This window comes from Siphateles boraxobius, unplaced genomic scaffold (assembly GCF_051911475.1).
Source record: "Siphateles boraxobius isolate OS27281-9 unplaced genomic scaffold, OSU_SipBor_1 46, whole genome shotgun sequence".
Classification (NCBI taxonomy): Eukaryota; Metazoa; Chordata; class Actinopteri; order Cypriniformes; family Leuciscidae; genus Siphateles; species Siphateles boraxobius.
Window position 1 is genome coordinate 4,563,222 of NW_027509097.1, and position 20,473 is coordinate 4,583,694.

Consider the following 20,473-nt stretch of genomic DNA (forward strand, 5'->3'; position numbering starts at 1 on the left):
ACACACACACACACACACACACACACACACACACACACACACACACACACACACACACACACACACAAATAGGTACATATAAAATGAAACATCATTACTGTTTTGAATTAATATTTGTAATATTTGTTTTGAAATATATTTTAAAATGTAATATATTCCTGTGATGGCAGTGCGTCATTACTCCAGACTTCAGTGTCACGTGATTCTTCAGAAATCATTCTAATATGCTGATTTGCTGCTCAAGAAACTATTATTTTGTGATTATGATTATGATATGGCAAATTGTCTGTTCCATGTGGTTACATGCTTGCTAAATAAAACATAACCTTTTTACGCACTGGCTTAAAGGCCTTAAAGTGCTTGAACCCTGATTAATGCTGCTTCCGGCTATACTTATAATTATTATTATTATTATAAAAATTGAAAACTTTTGCGCTGCTTAATATTTTGGTGAAAACCTATGATACATGTTTCAGGATTCTTTGATAAATAGATAACAGTATTTATTTGAAATATAAATATTATTAATACTGTGCATAATGCATTTTTATTATGAAATATACTTGACATGACATAATTGTCATTTTTGATCAATGTAATGTCTCCTTACATAAATGAGTGTTAATTTCTTCTTTTTATTAAACAAAAAAAAAAGATTAGTATTTTACTTTTATTTTTGAAAAGTTTTGTTTCGTTACCAAAGCAATTAACGCATTTGACAGGTCAAAGTATCATGGTTATCTGTACAGCATCAAGTAATTCCGTATTTTTATTTTTTGAAAGCGAAGCATTGAAAGATGAAACATAATTAAACCCATTTAGAATATATTTTATGTTCAATAGCCAAGCAATTCTTACCCAAATGTATTTACATACAGTACATTGTAAATAAATTACATTAATATTTTGGGTTAGTTGGAACGACCAACAAAATATAACAAAATTGGATGTGGATTTTTTACTGCCAGGCTCAAAAAGCACCATTAAATTGTCATAAAAGTCCATATGACTTGTGCGCTATTATACTGCAAGTGTTTCGAAGAGATATGATCCTTTATTCTTTAAAATGACTGATATCCATTGCTCTGATCTTTATCAGTCAAATTTGAGGAACTCTGTTTCATCTCATGGCTGTTAATTCATTCGCTGTGGGATTCAGTCTTTTACAAATGAACAACAGAAGCAAGTAATTAACAGTTATGTGGTCTCAGTTGGTTTTCTCTGCCATATTGGCTATAATGAAAGTAACAAGGGACTCGTGCAGAGGAACATAAAACTATTGGGACATGGTCTAATCATGTGCTATTTACTCACTCATAGGCCTCACTAAAACCCGGGGCAGCTTGTTTTACTTCCTCATAGTCATTGTGTATGTTAGAGCGCCACCTACTGAGGGTAAGATGGTAATGTGAGGACATTTACATTCTGCACCGAAAAAGAAGAATTCAAGGTCATCACAATGAGATTGGAATAAGAAAAAAAAAAAAAATTATAGCTGTATTTATATTCTCTCAGGAGTTCCTCCATAAAAGATAAGGAGCATACGTGGAAATGAAAAGGAAACGCTCTCTGCCGTGCTTGTACGAAGCCTGACTGTTTTGACAAATTACAGATATGTTCGGTTTGTGAAGGACAGCTGTGTCAGAATGAATGAAAGCCATTTCTACATATAAAATATACATAAAAGGCTTATGAATGACTTATGAAAGGCACTCTGACAGTTTGGCATTACATTATGCTTTATTGTGGTTTTGGAGAGTAAACCCTCTATGTTTTATCTCTCACAGGTATTTGATACCATCTCTGGACAGATCGCATGCTGGCTTCTATCGGTGTATTGTGAGGAACAGAGTCGGAGCGTTGTTACAGAGGAGAACCGAAGTACAAGTGGCATGTGAGTACGCGTAGTAACACTCCACCTCTTTGGATTTGTGTGTTTGTGATTTTTAATAGACGGTCAAATTGTGCCCTAGTGTGTGTGTGTGTGTGTGTGTGGCCTGTTAAAACCTACAACACGGGGACAAAATATCCCCACAAAGATGGCAATATCCAAAATCCTTGTCCTTGCGGGGACATTTTTTGGTCCCCATGAGGAAAAACGCATATAAATCATACTAAGTGGTGTTTTTTTTTTTTTTTTTTTTAAATGTAAAAATGCAGAAAGTCTTTGGTGATGGGTAGGTTAAGGGGTAGGGTTAGTGTAAGGGGATATAATATACAGTTTGTACTGTATTAAAATCATTATGTCTACATGAAAACACAACGTGTGTGTGTGTGTGTGTGTGTGTGTGTGTGTGTGTGTGTGTGTGTGTGTGTGTGTGTGTGTGTGTGTGTGTGTGTGTGTGTGTGTGTGTGTGTGTGTGTGTGTGTGTGTGTGTGTGTGTGTGTGTGTGTGTGTGTGTGTGTGTGTGTGTGTGTGTGTGTGTGTGTGTGTGTGTGTGTGTGTGTGTGTATGAACAGCAGCTGTTGCTGTGGTGACGTACCTGTGTTTCATTAAAAGCTCCTATTCAATTCCACAGCTGGTCCACTTTAACTTCATCATTAGATTGATGTGGTTGTGCGGACCAATCGCTTCGCTCTCTCTGAATTTAATTCATTCCTCCATTTTATAATCTGTTTAGCATGAGCAACAGCTGCTGCGCTTGAACCAAGTGGCAAGTCTCTGGTGTTTCAAGGGAGATTCAAGTTTCACAGCCTACTGTCCTCTCGCCAGTCATTATTGCAGTTCTCTCTCAAAGTATGTGAGTGGAGCAACACTCAACTCCTCGCTCGCTGATCCGTGTTCAATCTTAGCAAAATTGGTGCAAGATTCACTGTAAATTCTTTCAGTATGTTTTTAAATATCACAAATATCTCAGCACACAAAAATACTTAAGAAAAGTTAATTTAGCTGTTAATGTGTTTTAATGTTCATTAGAGCGTGATTATAATGTTTACAGATAAAAAAGCTCAAATACTCTCTATTTAAATGGAGATTTTAGTTCAAACAAGCTTCCTTAATTAATAAATTGACCAAAAGTGACAGTAAAGACATTTCTAGTGTTACAAAATATTTCTATTTCAAATAATTGTGGTTCTTTTGAACTTTCTAGTTTTCAACATTAATAATAATAATAATAATAATAAATGTTTCTTGATCACCAAATCAGTATATTAGAATGACTTCTGAAGGGTCATGTGACACTGAATACTATATTTGTTGATCAAATACATGCAGCTTTGGTAGAATTCATCCAAAAACATCTTTATACCGCCCCCCGGACTTTTGAATGTTTTTTGTTTACTCAAAATTGTATTATTTTATTATTGACACAAGCACCTTCATATTGGAACTAACACATCTGTGAATATGTAAAAATCTTAAAATGGCCGACTGTTGTCGAATGAATCAGCCTGGCTGATGCATCGGTCCATCGCTTCTTATTATCTCCTTTCATTTCAGGATATGTGGAGGTGCTTCACTTCTGGTCAAGATGGAAGTACTTAGACCTTATTTGCTTTTCTCATTTCCCTTTCAAGCACCTGTGCAATAATTGACATCCAATTACCTTTCGTTTCCTTTGAAGGATGAAGTGAGAGCAATCAAATACAAGAGTCAATACACAGGAAATGACATTGTGATATCAAAGGCAGGACATCGCCATACTGGATATTGTATAATTTTTTAAGTGGTTTTCCTTAATTAGCTTTTTGATGAATAATGCTATTGATATTAAAGACGCTGCCTTTGATTTTTAAATCTCTTCCACACCGTGTAGCTCGAAATTGTGTCCGCTTTAACTTTCTTTGCTAACAAAAGGAATGGTTCACCCAAAAGTGAAAGTTTTGTCATTTATTCACCCTCATGTCATTCCGACCCCACATTACTTTCTTTTAACCTCTCACATTCTGCCTTAGACCTAGATATTACAGGGTTGAAATGACGAGAGTAATGACGTGAGTAAATGATGAGAAAATGTTCATTTGTGGGTGTACTAACCTTTTAAAACAATTGAGAGTGAAAGTGCAGTAAAGACCTTTATACTGTTATAAAAGATTTCTATTTCACATAAATTCTGCTCTATTCATCAACGAATCAGCACAAACATTTTCAACATTAATATTAAGACATTTCTCTTGAGCGCCAAATCAACATATTAGAACGTTTCTGAAGGATCATGTGACACTGAAGACTGGAGTAATGATACTGTAAATTCAGCTTTGACATCAGGCATAACAATATTTTATAATATTACTGTTTTTACTGTGTTTTTGATCAAACAAATGCAGGTTCGTAGAGAATAAGAGACTTTGTAAAGACAGACTTTTGAACATTTTTTGTTTGCTTTTAAAACACGGGTTTACTTTATTTTGATGGTCCCTTTAACACATTCTCTTGACAATAAGTAATGTTGCACCTACATGTCTACTAACTCTCATTAGAGTGTTAGTAGAGTATTATTAGACTGGTAGTAGGGTTAGGGTTATAATAAGTTGACATATAGTTGCAAAGTTACTTGTCAACTGAATGTTCAAACCATCAAAATGTTGAGAGTAAAAGTTACTCTACGAACCTTCTTTTGCAGTGATTGTTTGCAATATTGTGAAGATGTTACCAATGATCATCCAGAAGTAATAAATCTATTTATTCACAGGAAGTTTTGTTATCCACTCGTGTCCGTGTTAAAGCAACAAGGACGTTTATGCCGCTGAATCAGATAGGGGTGTAAAAAAGAATGACTGCTGATTTAACGCATTGTGAATGTCCGTTCGGATGAGTCAGTTCTGGACACTGTCATTGCCGATAGCTAGCTGGCACATATCATCCCCAATCCGACGGCATCCGTGACGATGTCTGGCGCCGTGTCAAACGCTGCCCAGCTGAAGCAGATGGTGAAGCAGACACTAGAAAACCCTGGAAGATTCTGCAGTGTGTCTCTGGCAAAACGACAAACGTTAATAACAATGGAACTGTTTTTATCCACTGATGTAGGCACTTGTACAAGAAATTAAAGTCCTGTTTGCATTTGTAGTGGTGTTATGAGTCAGTATGTACACATACGTTAAGTGCTAAAAGCTAACATATGCACAATATAAGTTTAACACCTTCGCTAACTCTTTTTATTTTTGTCTGCAGATATGGGAAGTTTTGAGGATGGGGAACGAGCCCAAGCCGTATCCCAAGGAGAAGGAGCCGTTATACCGGCGCCTCGCATTCGCTGTTTTCCTCAACCACAGGTTACCTGGTTCAGAGACGGACGCAAAATCCCCCCCAGCAGTCGAATGTGAGTTTCTCAATCTGTTGGGTTCCTTTTTCCTATTCCATCTTTATCTTTTTCCTTTCTGCAAGCAGTTTGATTGTACATGATTGTTTTTGAGAAATCTTTGTAGCTGTACATCTAGTCTGGAGATGTGTACACTGTTATATTGCCTCCAGGTGTGTTTCTGAATGTGTGTAGTCATATAGTATACGCATTTATTGACTTGCTAGTGTGAGTTCTCTCAGAAACCTCTATGAATTATGAGACAAGGGCTGAACATCTTTCTGCAGTCCTGTTTCTGTTACTATCCATCCATCCATCCATCCATCCATCCATCCATCCATCCATCCAAAGGACCTGATATACTCACAACAAAGTTTTTCGTTCTTCGTTTAGGGGTAAAAAGAAGTGTGATATACTGCAGTGATATACTGTTAACGAAAGGGATGTTTAGATGAACATGTAGCGATGTGCTCCACAATTTCCTCTCAAAAACAAAATAAACAAACAACAAAAAAGACAGCAGTGAGAAAACAGCAGTTAAGAAAGCATCTGATCATAGTGATGTAGATGTTTGCACAAGCTCTGCAATCAAGTAAAGTCACCTCATGTGTATAAATATAGCACAGTATAAAATAGATTGGTTTGAACTAAACAGATTTACCGTATTAACATGAAAAAAAAAAACAGTTTCAGTATTGCTTTCAATTAGAATTTCATAGATTTTTACTATAAAGTGGCTCTCCGGTGTGTTCGTGTGTTTCACTCGCGGACGTCTGACCTCGATGGACTCAAAAGAGGAAATGAACCGGAGAAGATTTCCTTGTCAAAGAAGGCAGAGCCTCAGAGCCACACCTACCTATTACGTAATCACCATTTACCAATGGGAGTTCAAAGGTCTTAACCAGCCGGACTGAACTTTTCCGGAAAGTTCGCTTTGGCAAGCTGTTTCAAACTCCCAAAACGATCTCTAAACGAACATCAATTTGGCCTGATTTTGTTCGAAATGATGTCCCATCAGAATGTTCTTCTAATTTTCTTGAATTATATCCGGACACTATTTCAATCTGGCATTGCAAAGACTCTGAATGATGTGTCCAAGTATTTCCATTTTCTGTAATGTTCTCTTTGCCTTCCTTTGCCCCTTCCTGCACTCTTATATTCCTCGCTCGCATGAACGTCTGTTTCTAGCTCTGAGCCAAGGTTACCTCGTGCAAATGAGTGGAGCTGATAACATTTATTCCAGGAAAATCATTTAATTGAATTTTAATCAGGCCATTGGCACCTCCTTCGCAGTTTCAAAGACTCTGTGAAAAATGGAAATAAGCGTAACATTGACCGAGACGCCCATGGAGGACTGCTAGTCTGTCTGAGAGCGTCCTGGCGCTTCTGACTCCGTCTGCTCTAGATTGGTGAATTCTAATCTCTCGCTCTTTATTTTCGTCAGATTGTACTCATTTTGGTGGCCCTCGCTCTGGTGAAAACTAGCTGTGCGGCCCAAGGGTCATAAAATGGAGAGTTTTCAGAAGCACAAAGCTTTCTCCCTCACCTCTCATCCACTCTGTGTCTCTTTTCCCTCTAATCATGCAATCACACAGCCCAGAAAAGAGCAGGATAATCAGTGCCTGAGAGAGAGAGAGACGTGTTTCTCCATTTTCACTCACAACCCTGCCTCCCTTCAGCCACTTTCAAATTCTAGCACACAGGAGCACTGCTGCGGATGATAAAATGACATTTTCCAGCACTTTGCTTTTCAGTCGCCTACAGTGCTAATTTGTGTTAACAGTGCTGTTGACATTTTGCCAAATTATGTTAAGTTTATGTTACATGAAAAGTATGAATTATAGAATAGCATTCTTGTTTTAAAAGACAACATGACAGTTTTTGCATTCAATATGCCCACTGATTAAATCAGGGGAGGGTGAAATATATTTTATTTAACACTATTATATTATTACAGCACATGCATTGCAACACTACTGTATATTGCTAGACATTCTGCTTATGGGTTGTTCCAAACTTCTAACCTTAAGTATTAAACATCTGTAATTAATTTGGCCTGAATCACTTAAAATGATAGTTCACCAAAAAAAAAGAACATTTTGTCATCATTTACTCGCACTCCTGTAAATGTGGTTTGTAATAATTATGTTGTTTTTGAACATGCTTTCTTACTAAACCTTACATGAAATAAACTAATGTTTATATGGAGACTCAATTGACTGATAGCATAGTTTTTATTTACTAAAGTCAGGTCATCAAATCGGGTAACAGCAGACACTGCATAAAAATTAGTGCTTAATGGTGCAATGTGTAAAAAGTTTGAGTATCTATTAACAGAAATGCAATATGACATCCATAACTATGTTTTCAGTGATGTATTAAGAACTTACTTAATAAACCGTAATGTTTTTATTACCTTAGAATGAGACATTTATATCTACATAACCGCGGGCACCCCCTTCTATGAAGGTCGACATATTGTGACGTCTTTTTTCTACCGTAGCCGAACGCGAACAAACAGTGATACAGAGCGTGTTTCGTCACTACCTTGAAAGAGAAGCAGCAGAAAGCTAGAAGCTAGCCATAAACACCGGGAGTAGTGACTTTTCCCTTGTCAGTGGTGTAAAATATGTAGTTGGATTGTTTCATGTAACTTCTCCCTCGCTGTGTTATGGCTTTGCTATGTGGGGATAAATGTGCTGGTTACATTCGTGAGACAGCTGATTAGTACTCTTGTCATTGACCATAAAACAGTAACTTTACAGGAATCAGCAACCCGTCGATCGCGGTCGACAAGTCGATCTTGGAAGCATTTTAAGTCGATCGCGAAGAGTTTTCAAAATCCGAGAAAAAAAGCCTATTGTGTTTAGTAAATGGTGTCTAGGGGATGCGGAGGCGCGCGCGCTGTTACAATCATGCCATTTTTGCCGCGCGCACCTTTGGGCTCATGCGGACGCGTCGAGTTTAAACAAGGCTTTATGCTTTAACCAGCTCAGCCACAGTAAGAGCTCATATTTAGGCAGCTAAACTTTTACTACCCTGTTAGAAAAAATATATAGTTGCATAGTTCCATGTGCTTCTTCTCCCTCACTGTATTATGGGTTTGCTATGTGGGGGGAAATGTGCTGGTTACGTTTGTGAGACAATCAGCTGATTACTATTATTATAATATTTATTAAGACCCTTGATCCTCACCTGACTATGGCTTTGTAAACTTTGTCCATGATGTGGTTTATAATGGACTGTGGTACAGAAACAGTGACAATGTTACACACTCTTGGCTTACTCTGGCTATTTTCTGCTGTCTCAGACGACGATATGTTTGTCCCATGTTAGACACCGTAGCTTCTTCGAAAGGGGGGGTGAGCAGTGGGCTGAGCCCTTAGTACAACTCGCAGCCGAACCGCTAGATGTCGCTAAAAATCACACACCTTTAATGTAATTTGCACACCGCAATTCCCTATTTTGCAGGGCATTTCAGTGCTACAGTAGGTTGTGAAAGACTTCCACAATCTAGCATACTATAGGGACTTTACTGCATCACTCCATCAATGCAGTCCAGGCAATGTGCATCTGGATGTATGCCCAATTAAAATGCTTTTCCACATCATTTGATCATCATTAAGTGAATTACTGCTGCCATAATCAATACAATATGTAAACAAACCATTTCTCTTAAATTAAATTCCACTTATTGCTTTTTTGTGGACCGTAATAGTGTAATGTAATTTGCCCCAGGCATTCATAATCTGTTATATAAAACACTTTTTTTCCCATATTGCTGTTTTATAACTTTGTATAGATGTCTGTGATGCAATAAGGTGGTTTTAATGAATGCACGAGAGCTGAAAACAGTTATAGGAACTCAAAAAGCCTTTAACTTACTCAGAATGCTTCATCTTGTCTGTCTGTGTGCGCAGCCACTGAAGCCTGACCAACATTTGCCCATTAACCAAATTATTATTTTTCTTTTCTCATGTTGGGCAAGAAGAAAATGAACAGATTTTGTTGTAAATTGAGCTGTAGATTGGTAAAGCTTGTCCAGCAGAAGTAGCATTCTTTCTGTCTCCACGCTCCCCTGACTCTAGTTTCCCCTTGATGAGATAATTTGGTGCTGAGATGCTGCACTGGGACTCTGTGTTCTCGCGCTCCACAGCTGCTCATGTTGTGCTGCTCTCAGAGACTTTTAGCCTGAACTATAGTGGTATCTTTCTATTTTTATTTCCCGTTGTGAGTTTGTTTGTACGATCTATCTATCTATCTATCTATCTATCTATCTATCTATCTATCTATCTATCTATCTATCTATCTATCTATCTATCTATCTATCTATCTATCTATCTGTCTGTCTGTCTGTCTGTCTGTCTGTCTGTCTGTCTGTCTGTGTTTGTATCATTCCATCCATCTATCTGTCTGTATGTCTGTGTTGTTGTCTCATTAAATCCATCCATCCATCCATCCATCCACCTGTCTATCTATTGTTCTATCGTATAGTGATTCTCAGAATAAATCCACAAAGAAACACATCTGATGCCTCCCTTACCATCAGTCGGTGTGTCCTACAGCAGTCGTCCATGTCGGAGATGACACCCTCCCTTCATTACCTTCCTGCCTACAGGGAGCGAGAGAGCGGCTTGAAAGCACTCATTTAACCGCAATAGCCATTAGTCTTTCATTATTGAATAGGAATGCAATTGAAATGCCCTTTTCCACTGGCTGCATTTGATTTGTTGTGTTATTTGGGAGGGCTAATGTTGTGTATAATCAGAACCTCGGATGGTAAACACATTGCAGGAGCTGCTCCACTCCAAACGAGAGTTAAAGGAAAGGTGCTGTTTTGTTTTTCTATTTAGTTTTCGTCCCTTGGATTCCGACCTATTCCACTAAAGAATTTGATTTAGACAATGTCAATAATCCTCAGCATTTGGATGAGTGTTTCTCATTTGACCCTCTCCTCTTCAAGTTTCTCTTTTCTAAAACATTCATTCTAACAGGATACCCTTAAATGTGTGGTAGTTGAGGTTTCAGGCAGCTCTCGTGACACATGCTGGCACAAACCAATCCCTCCATACTGACAGTCGTTTCCAGGGCAAGGTGTGCATTAGTGATGACCGGACACAGGTGACAGCATTTCTATAGTATGCAGACATGCCTCTAAAGAAAGAGATTATATTTGTAACATTGTATTATAGATTTGACATCACTACTTTTAGTGTGATTACATATCTGCATTTCTCTTAGTATATACTCACAGATGTGAGCCAGTTTCACCCACAGTTTGCATATTGTGCATTCAGTGTTTGCATGCATGTCATTTTCTGATTAAGGTCCATGTTTTGGTTCAAGCTTTAATGTGAAAAAAAGTGTGTTTACATGTTAGACTATTCCTGTATGTAATCATATTCTGAATAAATTCACATTCTATTATATTCTGGAAATATAGGAAGTGCTTACTGAAAATGCATTTGAATAATTCTTACTGTAATTTAATAAACTGATTTCCTCCGACAATAGCACAGAGGAGCACAACATGCAGGTCATGAGTCTCTTTACCCGCCTGTATATAGATTTATGTGCATTTCTAAAAATAATCTCTTTTCTCCCTCAAAAAATGCTTCACAACCCCTTAGTCATGCATCTACACGATATGTGTAATTTAACCATCTGCATCTGAAAAAGCAATATGTTGATGTAAGCAAAATGCTGTGAAAAATCTTTGCTGTTTAAAAACGCATACACAATCAGAAATATGTATTCAGAATGTTCGTGCATTTAAACATTTCAGTGAGGAGTTATTTGACTGAATCCTACCAAAAACAGATTGTAATATTAATGCTATAATTCCTGTCCAGATGTTAAAGGTCATAGAGCCTGAGCAGATATGATCCAAACTAACATTGCATCTATTTTTCATTGACATGTAAGGCTTACAGCAGTTTAGCAATAAGGATGGTTATGCTAAACGCTTAAGACACATGGGCTGGCTCAGTTTCCTGTTAGTAGGAGGTAAAATTGAGGTTTTATTTGAGGCCTGAATATATTTGACTAGTGTCAGAAAGGATTTCCTTTCAACAGATGCTGATGGCACCAGAGGGGCTACTTCTGTTTTTCTGCATCATAAAACTTGAGAAATTGGCTGCACCAATAGATTTGGCTTTTGTTTGTTAGACAGGTGTGTTGCTCTCATATGTGTGCACAACGTGTTCTTCTACTCCTGGTTTCCCATTCCTGGTCATTTCCCTGGAAAATTCAAGCATACTCATTTTGTCAGTTTTATTTGACCACCTGTATTCAGCTTGTGCTTTGTGTGTGCGCTAGATCTTGTGTGTGTGTGTTCTGTCAGTATTTGTAAGTGTTCCCAGATATATTTACCATGGCTGTTTGCGTGTGATATTCACTCGAGATCCTATTCTCTCTAAAGGGACTGTGGCTTGTGCCGTGTGTATTTGTCTAAGTATAATAGAGGTCATCGACTGTGGACCCTGTTGCTCCCCGGAGAGAGCCAAAAAAGCACTGCACTGACAAATGCCATTCCATTCGGCATTGTGTACATATAAGTGTTATAGCGGGTCAGCAAACACACACACATACCAACACTGGCGCACATACGCTCACAAAACCAGCTGTTCACACAGAACGCCTCTTTGTGTCTAAAAGCGCTTTTAAAAAAGCTCAGCGCAGAACGCGAGTGTCTCAAGACACGCTTTTGAGAGGTGATGCAATAGCAAAACCTTTATAAAATCTGTCGCTGCTCAGAGAACGATAGGACAGCGATCTGTTTGTGTTTGCCTCCTCCGCCGACACTGTCAAATAAAACAGTTGCCATGCCAACTTGCTACTGTAAACAAAAGTACTTGCAATACTTGCTCCGCCTCCTGGGTCTTCTGATTTTGGTCCACTGTTTTAAGTGGCGCTGCGTGTAAAAGTTGAAATTCTTTCAACTAGACCTGTCGTCTTAAAAACGCAGCAATTATGTGCGAGACATGAGCGTATCGATCATACAAGACTGTCTAGCTAACAATGAGAAAGTAAAGAATAAGAATGGGGAAATGCACTCTGTGTGAACGGCCCCTTACTGTCTACTTCCTAGGCAGCTCACTTCTGACAGATTTGACGGATTGAAATCCACTGTGGTTTCTGGTCAAATTTGACGTTAAAATGTTGCTAAACGATCAGTCTCTTAATAAGTGAGGCATCTTCAACTGGTCTGAAGGGGTATGTTTTCCAATTAAACCTATTATCCCACTTAAAACAAAGGTATTTATGTAATTTATATTATGGAGATGGAATATTGATTTAGGTGCTGTTTTGCTGTGCTACGAGGGCTAGCACATCTGTCTTTTTGCTGGGTCGATGCTGATTTATGCAGTTTAGTGGTCATTGTACACAGATATTTCATTATATAATGCCACGATTTATCCATCAGAATCAAGTATTCCAGAGAGCTGTATAATAATCATAAAAATGCTTGCACATATAATATTTGGTTAAATAGTGATTTTGTTTTAATTAATTTAATTACTTTTTAATTGATTATTTGTTATATGTGTAACGCAGTTCGTTGTTATGGGAAGAAGGAGGCGGGAACCGGCGAACATTTAAAGACTTTAATAATTAAATAAGCAAACACAAAACAAGGGTAAAAGACAGCAGCCCCTCACGGACGACTGCTATCACATATAACAAAATAAAACACAAGTCCAGGCCTGTCCTCTCTCTCTCTTCACTGTCGTCGCTCTTCCTTTTATGCTTCCACTCCTCTGTGAGAGATACGAGTCGTGCCGTTCTCTCACGGCCCTCGGCCTCGTCCTGCTCACCACAATATGTACTTGTCAGCGTTAAATGAAAGTGCACTATTGTTCAAAAGTTTTGGGTCACTAAGATGGGGTCACTAGAAATAAATTAATACTTTTATTTAGCAAGGACACATTAAATTGATCAAAAGTTAGAGTAAAGACATTTCAAATGTTGCAAAACATTTCTTACGAGTTCTGAATACATCTATTAATCAAAGAATCCAAAGAATCAAAGCATCACGCATCATGGTTTCCATAAAATGTAAATATTTCACAATATTACAATTTTACTCCAGTGCAGCCTTGGAGAGCATTTTCCAAAAACATTTTTAAAAAATCACATAGACCCAAGCTTGTAATCAACTTGTATCTGTCTGTGCATTCTGGGATTGCCTTCTCCTCTAATGATTAATACGATGCATATTTTGGCATGAATACATAAAAGATATATTTATAATACTTTCTTTTTGACACAGACTGTGCATTGAGAGTGGATGTGTTGCCTTGTAACGCTGTCTTGGCAGCTCATTAGATTTTGAGACTGACCTAGACTCTACGGTTTATGCACACATACTGAATTAATTCTCTCAGAACAGCATTCTTTAGCAGATTTAAATGTGGGATCGCAGTAAGTGAATGTGGTAAATACCTTTGATGAGAAAACACAACTCAACAATGACTCTAATTTCTCAGCTCTGTGATTCGACAAGAAACAGTCACTGATGGCTGATTCCATGAAATCTTTTCACAAACACATGTGGGAATACACACAAACTCATAGAGAGAGAAAGGCAGGAAAAAAATGATATAGGTGCAAAAGAAGTAACTGCGTTTTTGGAATTATTCACAAAAAAATGTGTGCAAAATGTGTGTCTATATGATGTTCTGATATCATGGAATCAATCCGAAGAGAAAATGAATGTTTTTCCTCAATAAGCCACTTGTATGATTTGATTTATCATTCTTGTCCATATCACAATTATGTTTGTTGAAATCCCCCCCAAAAATAGAAAAAGAAAAAAAAGCACCATTCAGGTTTATTTTATCGCCATTCACTGTATATGCACGCTTCATTATTTTTACTATATTATGTCAGAATTCCTTATGTGTGTCATGTCCTTTGGCATTTATAAATATATAAGTTTATAATAATTGCCATCATATGTTGGCACCCACATAAAATGGGTTCATAGGCTTCATCTTATTTTATATTCATCTGTGCCTTCCAGAAATATGTATATGTGCAATATTTATGAGTTTTTGGGACATGTACGATAATGTTTATGCATGACCTTTATCATGTGTGCACTGTCAGTCAGGAATCTGGTGCTTGCATGTAGATCATATATTTGTGTGTGTGTATGTGTGTGTGTGCGTGCGTGCGTGCGTGCGTGCGTGCGTGTGTGTGTGAGAGAGAGATAGAGATAGAGAGAGAGAGAGAGAGAGAGAGAGAGAGAGAGAGAGAGAGAGAGAGAGAGAGAGAGAGAATGTATGAATGTGCACAAAGCTATAAAGAAATAGCAATGTATGTTCATTGTGCATATAAATGTGTGTGTGTGTTCTTCACTGCCTCATTAGTTACTCGGTCTGCTAGCTGTGTCTTTATTCTTGTGTTATGTGCTCAGGTTTAGGGAATCACCTGAGATTAATTTGCAGTCTTGGGCCGCTCACTTCAATCCATAATTCAGCAGCAGTGTGGCTCTCTTCCTGACACCTGGCGCACCAGGACCCAGGCAGAGTGAAATATTCACTACAGATCATCACACCACAGCCGTTCGCCCTTATTAACCGGCCCCTTATCCGTCTGGAACGATGCATAGTGGGCCGAAAACGGGAGACATTTGAGACCAAGTGTGTGCATGAGGAGATATTAAAATCAATCATTCGCTCTTATGTCATCCCTCTTTGTTGAGCTGCTCTAATCATACAGAAGTCATTAATCATTTCAGGAGGTTGATGTAATATCCTGTGACAGCCAGCTGAGCTAGAGCATAATGTCTTTATCGTGCTGCTGTTAAGGTTTATCTTCAGACGACGTGTAGGAATGGGATGAGGCTTTTGCTTTTTAATAAACTAAACTGTGCTGTTGAAATCCTTATCGCAATATTGCTTATCAGTCCAGTAAACGCAGTAATCAGAAATGTCAATATTTTAAGTTTTTTATCTTTATTGAATGTGTTGGAGTGTTTGGGTTGTTGTAATCAGGGCTTTACTAAATAAATTTTTTTGGAATGTTCAGATACTCATGAATATTTCTATTTGAGTTGTTTTGTTGATGATTTGGCTTGCTAAAAGCTGCAACACTCTCTGCACACATTGTGTGTGATTTGGCTATTTGTATTGCCATCATTACAGCTTTTATTGGAAGGAAAGTAGAGAACAGTTAATAAACGATGGGAAAAACGTGATGTAGACATGAGGCATACTGGACTTAAACTCATGTCGGCCTCATGAACACCACAGCTCAATGTGTTTCATGATTGTTATACTTAAACAATTTTAAAAAAATCAACTTTTCAACTTTAAAAAAGTTGAGGTTAAATTATAAATTAGATAAAAAGAAATAAAAAACTTAAACTAAAATTGAAATGAATACTGAAAAAAAAACGTATGGATCGTTAGAGGTTTGAACCTAAAGATAGTTTTTTTTGACAGCACCGCCACCGTCTACAACGGTTTGATGGAAAGGATAAAATGGGGGGGGGGGGGGGGGGGGGGGGGAAAGAAAGCACTTTTTTTTAGCCACATTAATACTCCAGAACTCCAGGTTGAAGTAGATTACGATATAAGGAAGATTGTGAAGGGCACTCCAAAGTATAGTGACTTAAAACTTCAATAACAGTTTGCTAAGGTTTATCTATACAGACCCAATAGATTTAAGGGTGTAGTATAAGAATATACAGTATACAATTACAGGCCTATCAATTGTTCTCTTAGAGTAGTAAAGCCAAGAGAGAAAGAAAGATAAGTTAAAGTTCTGTCAGTTTTGCCTCAGAATATGCTGACTCTATCAGTAAGCATCTGCAGCCTTGTGCGATAGCGGCTCTCAGGCTCCGGCACACGTTTGGTATTCCTGCAGTGAGATGGACAGATTCCTATTAGCATTCAGACCCCGGAGGACTCGGGCAGGGATTGTGTGAGACGGGTCGAGGGCAGCCACGCAGAACCAACAATTCTTCCTCAATTGTCCAGCACATAGTCATAATGAGAAAACATTGATTGTAAACAAAGGAGGCACAGTAATTGGGACTCCATGGGGTAAGTGTCAGGACTTGGCCCAATAGACAACAGTGGGGCGGTCGGTGGGGAGGGCTGCTTATTCAAAGTGAGATGCATGAACGTACTTCTAAAGATGAGAAACTGTGTTTACATATGTAAAACAAGTTGTTTTATTTTAAAGGTATTTTTAATGAAGTTTACTAAAGGGTAAAAGGTTTTGTTAATTTGCTATATACATATACTGTATACTATACACATACATACACATCTTCACTCTGTTTGAAAGACTTTCTTACTGTTTTTGAAAGAAGTCTCTTATGCTAACCAAGGGAATACTTAATGGAAACCAGAAATATAACAAATATAAAAAATAAAACTATATTAGATGTATGAGAATTCTGGTTCCCATTAAACATTTCCTATTCTTGTTAAGTCTTGATTTAGCACGTGTATTTCAAAGTCCTTGAACTTTTCAAGGGCTTAATGAAAGGATGAAAAATGGTAATAATATTTCAGTTTTTTTCTGAAAAAATGTCTTCCATCACAGCAGCTGTTGCATGTCCCTGACGCCATGAATAAGTTTATGTGATATTTATGGAGCAAAGTCATCTTATGGGGTTTTTCAATCTTGAGGGTAAATGACAGATGGAGAAATTAAGTGTCTTTGTTCATCTGAATGAGTCAGAGTGTCAATGAATATGAAAAACAACAACATCAAAAAAAGAAACGTTCAGAATTCTGTCATTGTTTTTTAAGAAATGTGTCTTTGTGTAAATGAATAGGCATAACAAGATGTCAGTGAATTAGCACTCCGGAGTGGCTCTGAAACATCCGTCGGGAAATTTTCATGTAAATATCAGCTTTTCAAGCGCGGCACTGAACATTTGGTGTCTAGTTTGCGTTGATATTACTGATGCAGTGTTATATATCACTGCTTGAGTGTGATGTGTGACAGCTGCAGATCCGTGATTCTGACCGTGATTCTGCTTGTTGTTTTCTCAAAGAGCCATTACTCTGGACAATACGCTGGTCATCCTGTCCACCGTGGCTCCAGATGCTGGAAGATACTACGTGCAAGCCGTAAATGACAAGAACGGAGAAAACAAGACCGGCCAGCCCATAACGCTGTCTGTAGAAAGTAAGTCTGTAGAAATTTGGACACACACATGCACAAGGTTACATTTGAACTTCCTTCTTTAGACTTATGTTGTACTAAAATTAAGCTAATTATAAATATTACATATAACTATATTACAATATATGTCTATATTACAGATGCATGGATAGTTAAAGTCTGGCCAATACCTTTATCCAGTAAATATATGTTAAATAAGTAAATATATGTAAATAATTATTTAAACTGCCATGTGTAATTTCTAAACCTAACCTTTATTATACAGTGAAAGATAAAATATACATGCATACTTCTGCTCTCAATCTTCCTCATTCTTATGTAAAAAAATTAAAGTAAATACAACATTTTTGTTTATCCGCTCCAAGCATCTTGGCTTTCCATTTTAGATAGCATGCCGGTTTATATGAACATATAAATCTGTGAACAACAGGCTATAGACAATATTTGTCTTCGGTGACAGTGCTTTGTTTTTTTACTCTCACAGCTTCTCTGAAATTCCAGAGCGAGAATATTGACAGTTATGGATAGTACTTTGTAAGAGTTTTGGTGTATCAGATTCTCTCTGCAAACCAGGATATGATATTTTTGAGTGAAATACATGAGGTACTATAGAATAGTGCGGCAACAGATTAGAGATAGTGTGTGTGTGTGTGGTGTGTGTGTGTGGGGGGGGGGGGGGGGGGGGGGGGGGTTGTGTGTATGTGTGTGTCTAGAGGACAGTCCTTCCCAGAAGCTGTAGTTGAGTATCAGTGCTTTACAGAAGACTGTCTCTGACAGAACTCCACACACACACACACGCTCTCCCACAAACACACACTCTTAAGATATAAGTTCCTGTTCCAAACACAAACCTGTCACACTTGCTGTAACACGTACATTGGCTGGCACTTCCTGGACACACTCACACCTGAAGTTGACAGATCAGAGTTCTATTAAAAACACTCGCTCGATGATGTCTTTTACCTGTGTGTCATAACACACATTTCTCCTCTGCTGTAGATGTTGGTGGTCCTGCAGACCCGATCACTCCCACCATTGTGATTCCGCCGAGGAACACCAGCGTCATCTCCGGCACCTCTGAGGTCACTATGGAGTGTGTGGCCAATGCTAGGTGATGACCTCTGATTCCTTCACAGTTTAAATGAAAAGAAAATTATTTAAATTACAAGACGAGCAGTGGGTTGAAGTCTGTCATAATTTGTATTCTTTTCTCGACACTTTTCTGCAATTATTTCTTGTGAAGTACAGACTCTATTGAATCTTGTAAAAGAAAATGGTCGAATAACTGAAAAAAAACTGCAGGTAAAAACCTGTCAAGTGGTTAGCGGTAAGTTCTCTTATTCGCTATACGGTGAAAACATGTAATAGATCTAATTAGGCATTTAATGTAATATTATATTAAATTACTCTAAAAGGTCCCATATTTTACACCTTTTTGAAGTTGTATTTTAACCCTTTAGGCGCCAGAATTTTCATGAAAAGTCACGTTTAAATGATAAAATGGAGCACTTCTTTACCCCCAAAATGTCCATCACCTTCTGTATGCTATATTGCACAATACTAAATGCTCAGGTATATAGTAAGTGGTAAACAAACTGTAAATCATTACTAATAAATGGTAGAAACAAACCGAATGCATGTAGTGGTTGGCCTTTTGCTGTAGAGATTTTCCATTTACTAAATACAGTAGGCACTCTGATTCCATGTATGGGGCACATATATTTTATTCATATGACATACAAACACAAGTAGACAAGACCTGTTTAGTTCAAACACTTACTCGCCACGGCAAGGCACAGATCATGAGTGAGATGATACGAGCAGCGCGGCCAGATCTGCCTCGCGCGCGCGCCGAGTGTGCACAGCTCGGACTACTGTCATTGTCATTGCGACTCCTCACCCTGCCTCCACGTTACCTCCTAACTGTCCTATGAATACTTCGACCTCGTCTAACATACCCAGTGGTATTAGACAAAGTCTCCACCACAATACTGTCGCAGCGATTGCGGAGAGGCTCTGATAACATGACTCACTAGCACACTAGCTCCGCTTTTGATCGCACTAATTCAATACGCTCTAACGCGAACATTTTGTATAGAAACATGACGTTTTTTTTTGAGTCGGGGGTGAAGCATGACATGTCTGTCATCCAGTGGAGGGGAGGTCGAACGAAATTTGACACCCAATTTGAAAAAAATCGGCCGTTTTATTCAGTGCGCGATCTTGTCGAGTAAACTCGACCGTGTCGCATAGAGGGTTACGTTTTGATGTCCTTAAGAATATATATTTGCAGTATAAGTACCAAAAACCATCCCACTATATTGTTACAGCTCCTTTCTCGGGAGCTCTGCTAAGAACAGGTCGATTTTGGTTGAAGATACACACTACTAATGTGTATCATTTAGAAGTTACAATGTTTACAGTCTTTAAATGGTCATGGGATGAGTGGATTATAATTTTGGACACATAATGTTGAATTCCTGTGGCTCTACTTTCATAGAAATATGTTTTTTAAGTGTGTGCAAATGTCTTAGCCCATAGACTTCCAAGGTAAATCAATGCTCTATTGTAATAACATTATCGTTTATTTTATTTTTCAATTTGAGGGACTAGTTAAAAGTTTTTTCATGGGATAATCAACAGAATGTCATAGATAGTGCTTTGACATTTCTTTAACTGTATTAATAGGAAAAGCCAAAGTTAATGCTTGACTTGACAGTTTCCCTCCCTGACTCTCTCCCTCCTATTTTAATTCTCTATCAGGCCATTAATAAAGCTGAGTATCAGTTGGAAGAAGGACGGCGTTCTGGTGAGGAGTGGACTGAGTGATTTTAACCGTAGACTGACGGTGTTGACTCCGGTGGTCAGTGACTCTGGCTTCTACGAGTGTGAAGCTGTCCTCCGTAGCAGTAGCGTTCCCTCTGTCAGCGCTGGAGCGTACCTGCACGTGCTCGGTAATAAACATGTACACGGCTGTATTCACCTCTGTGTGATGGATCAACTTCAGTGTACATTTTTTCTTTATTTTTCAAGTCTATTGTTAGTCAAGATATCTTGGACCAAAAACAGTTTAACTTCTT

At 38.1% G+C, this 20,473-nt stretch overlaps 1 protein-coding gene across 7 annotated transcripts in view; it reads left to right on the forward strand.

The window, feature by feature from the left end:
- The window catches only part of sdk2b (sidekick cell adhesion molecule 2b), a 305,599-nt gene that overhangs the window by 232,116 nt on the left and 53,010 nt on the right, over window positions 1-20,473 (forward strand). For all 7 annotated transcript variants that reach the window (XM_077200337.1, XM_077200331.1, XM_077200333.1 and 4 more), the window contains exons 3-7: window positions 1,788-1,894; window positions 5,117-5,264; window positions 17,263-17,396; window positions 18,393-18,504; window positions 20,157-20,347. In XM_077200337.1, the coding sequence (XP_077056452.1) occupies window positions 1,788-1,894; window positions 5,117-5,264; window positions 17,263-17,396; window positions 18,393-18,504; window positions 20,157-20,347 (692 nt within the window). The remainder of the gene's footprint in view (window positions 1-1,787; window positions 1,895-5,116; window positions 5,265-17,262; window positions 17,397-18,392; window positions 18,505-20,156; window positions 20,348-20,473) is intronic.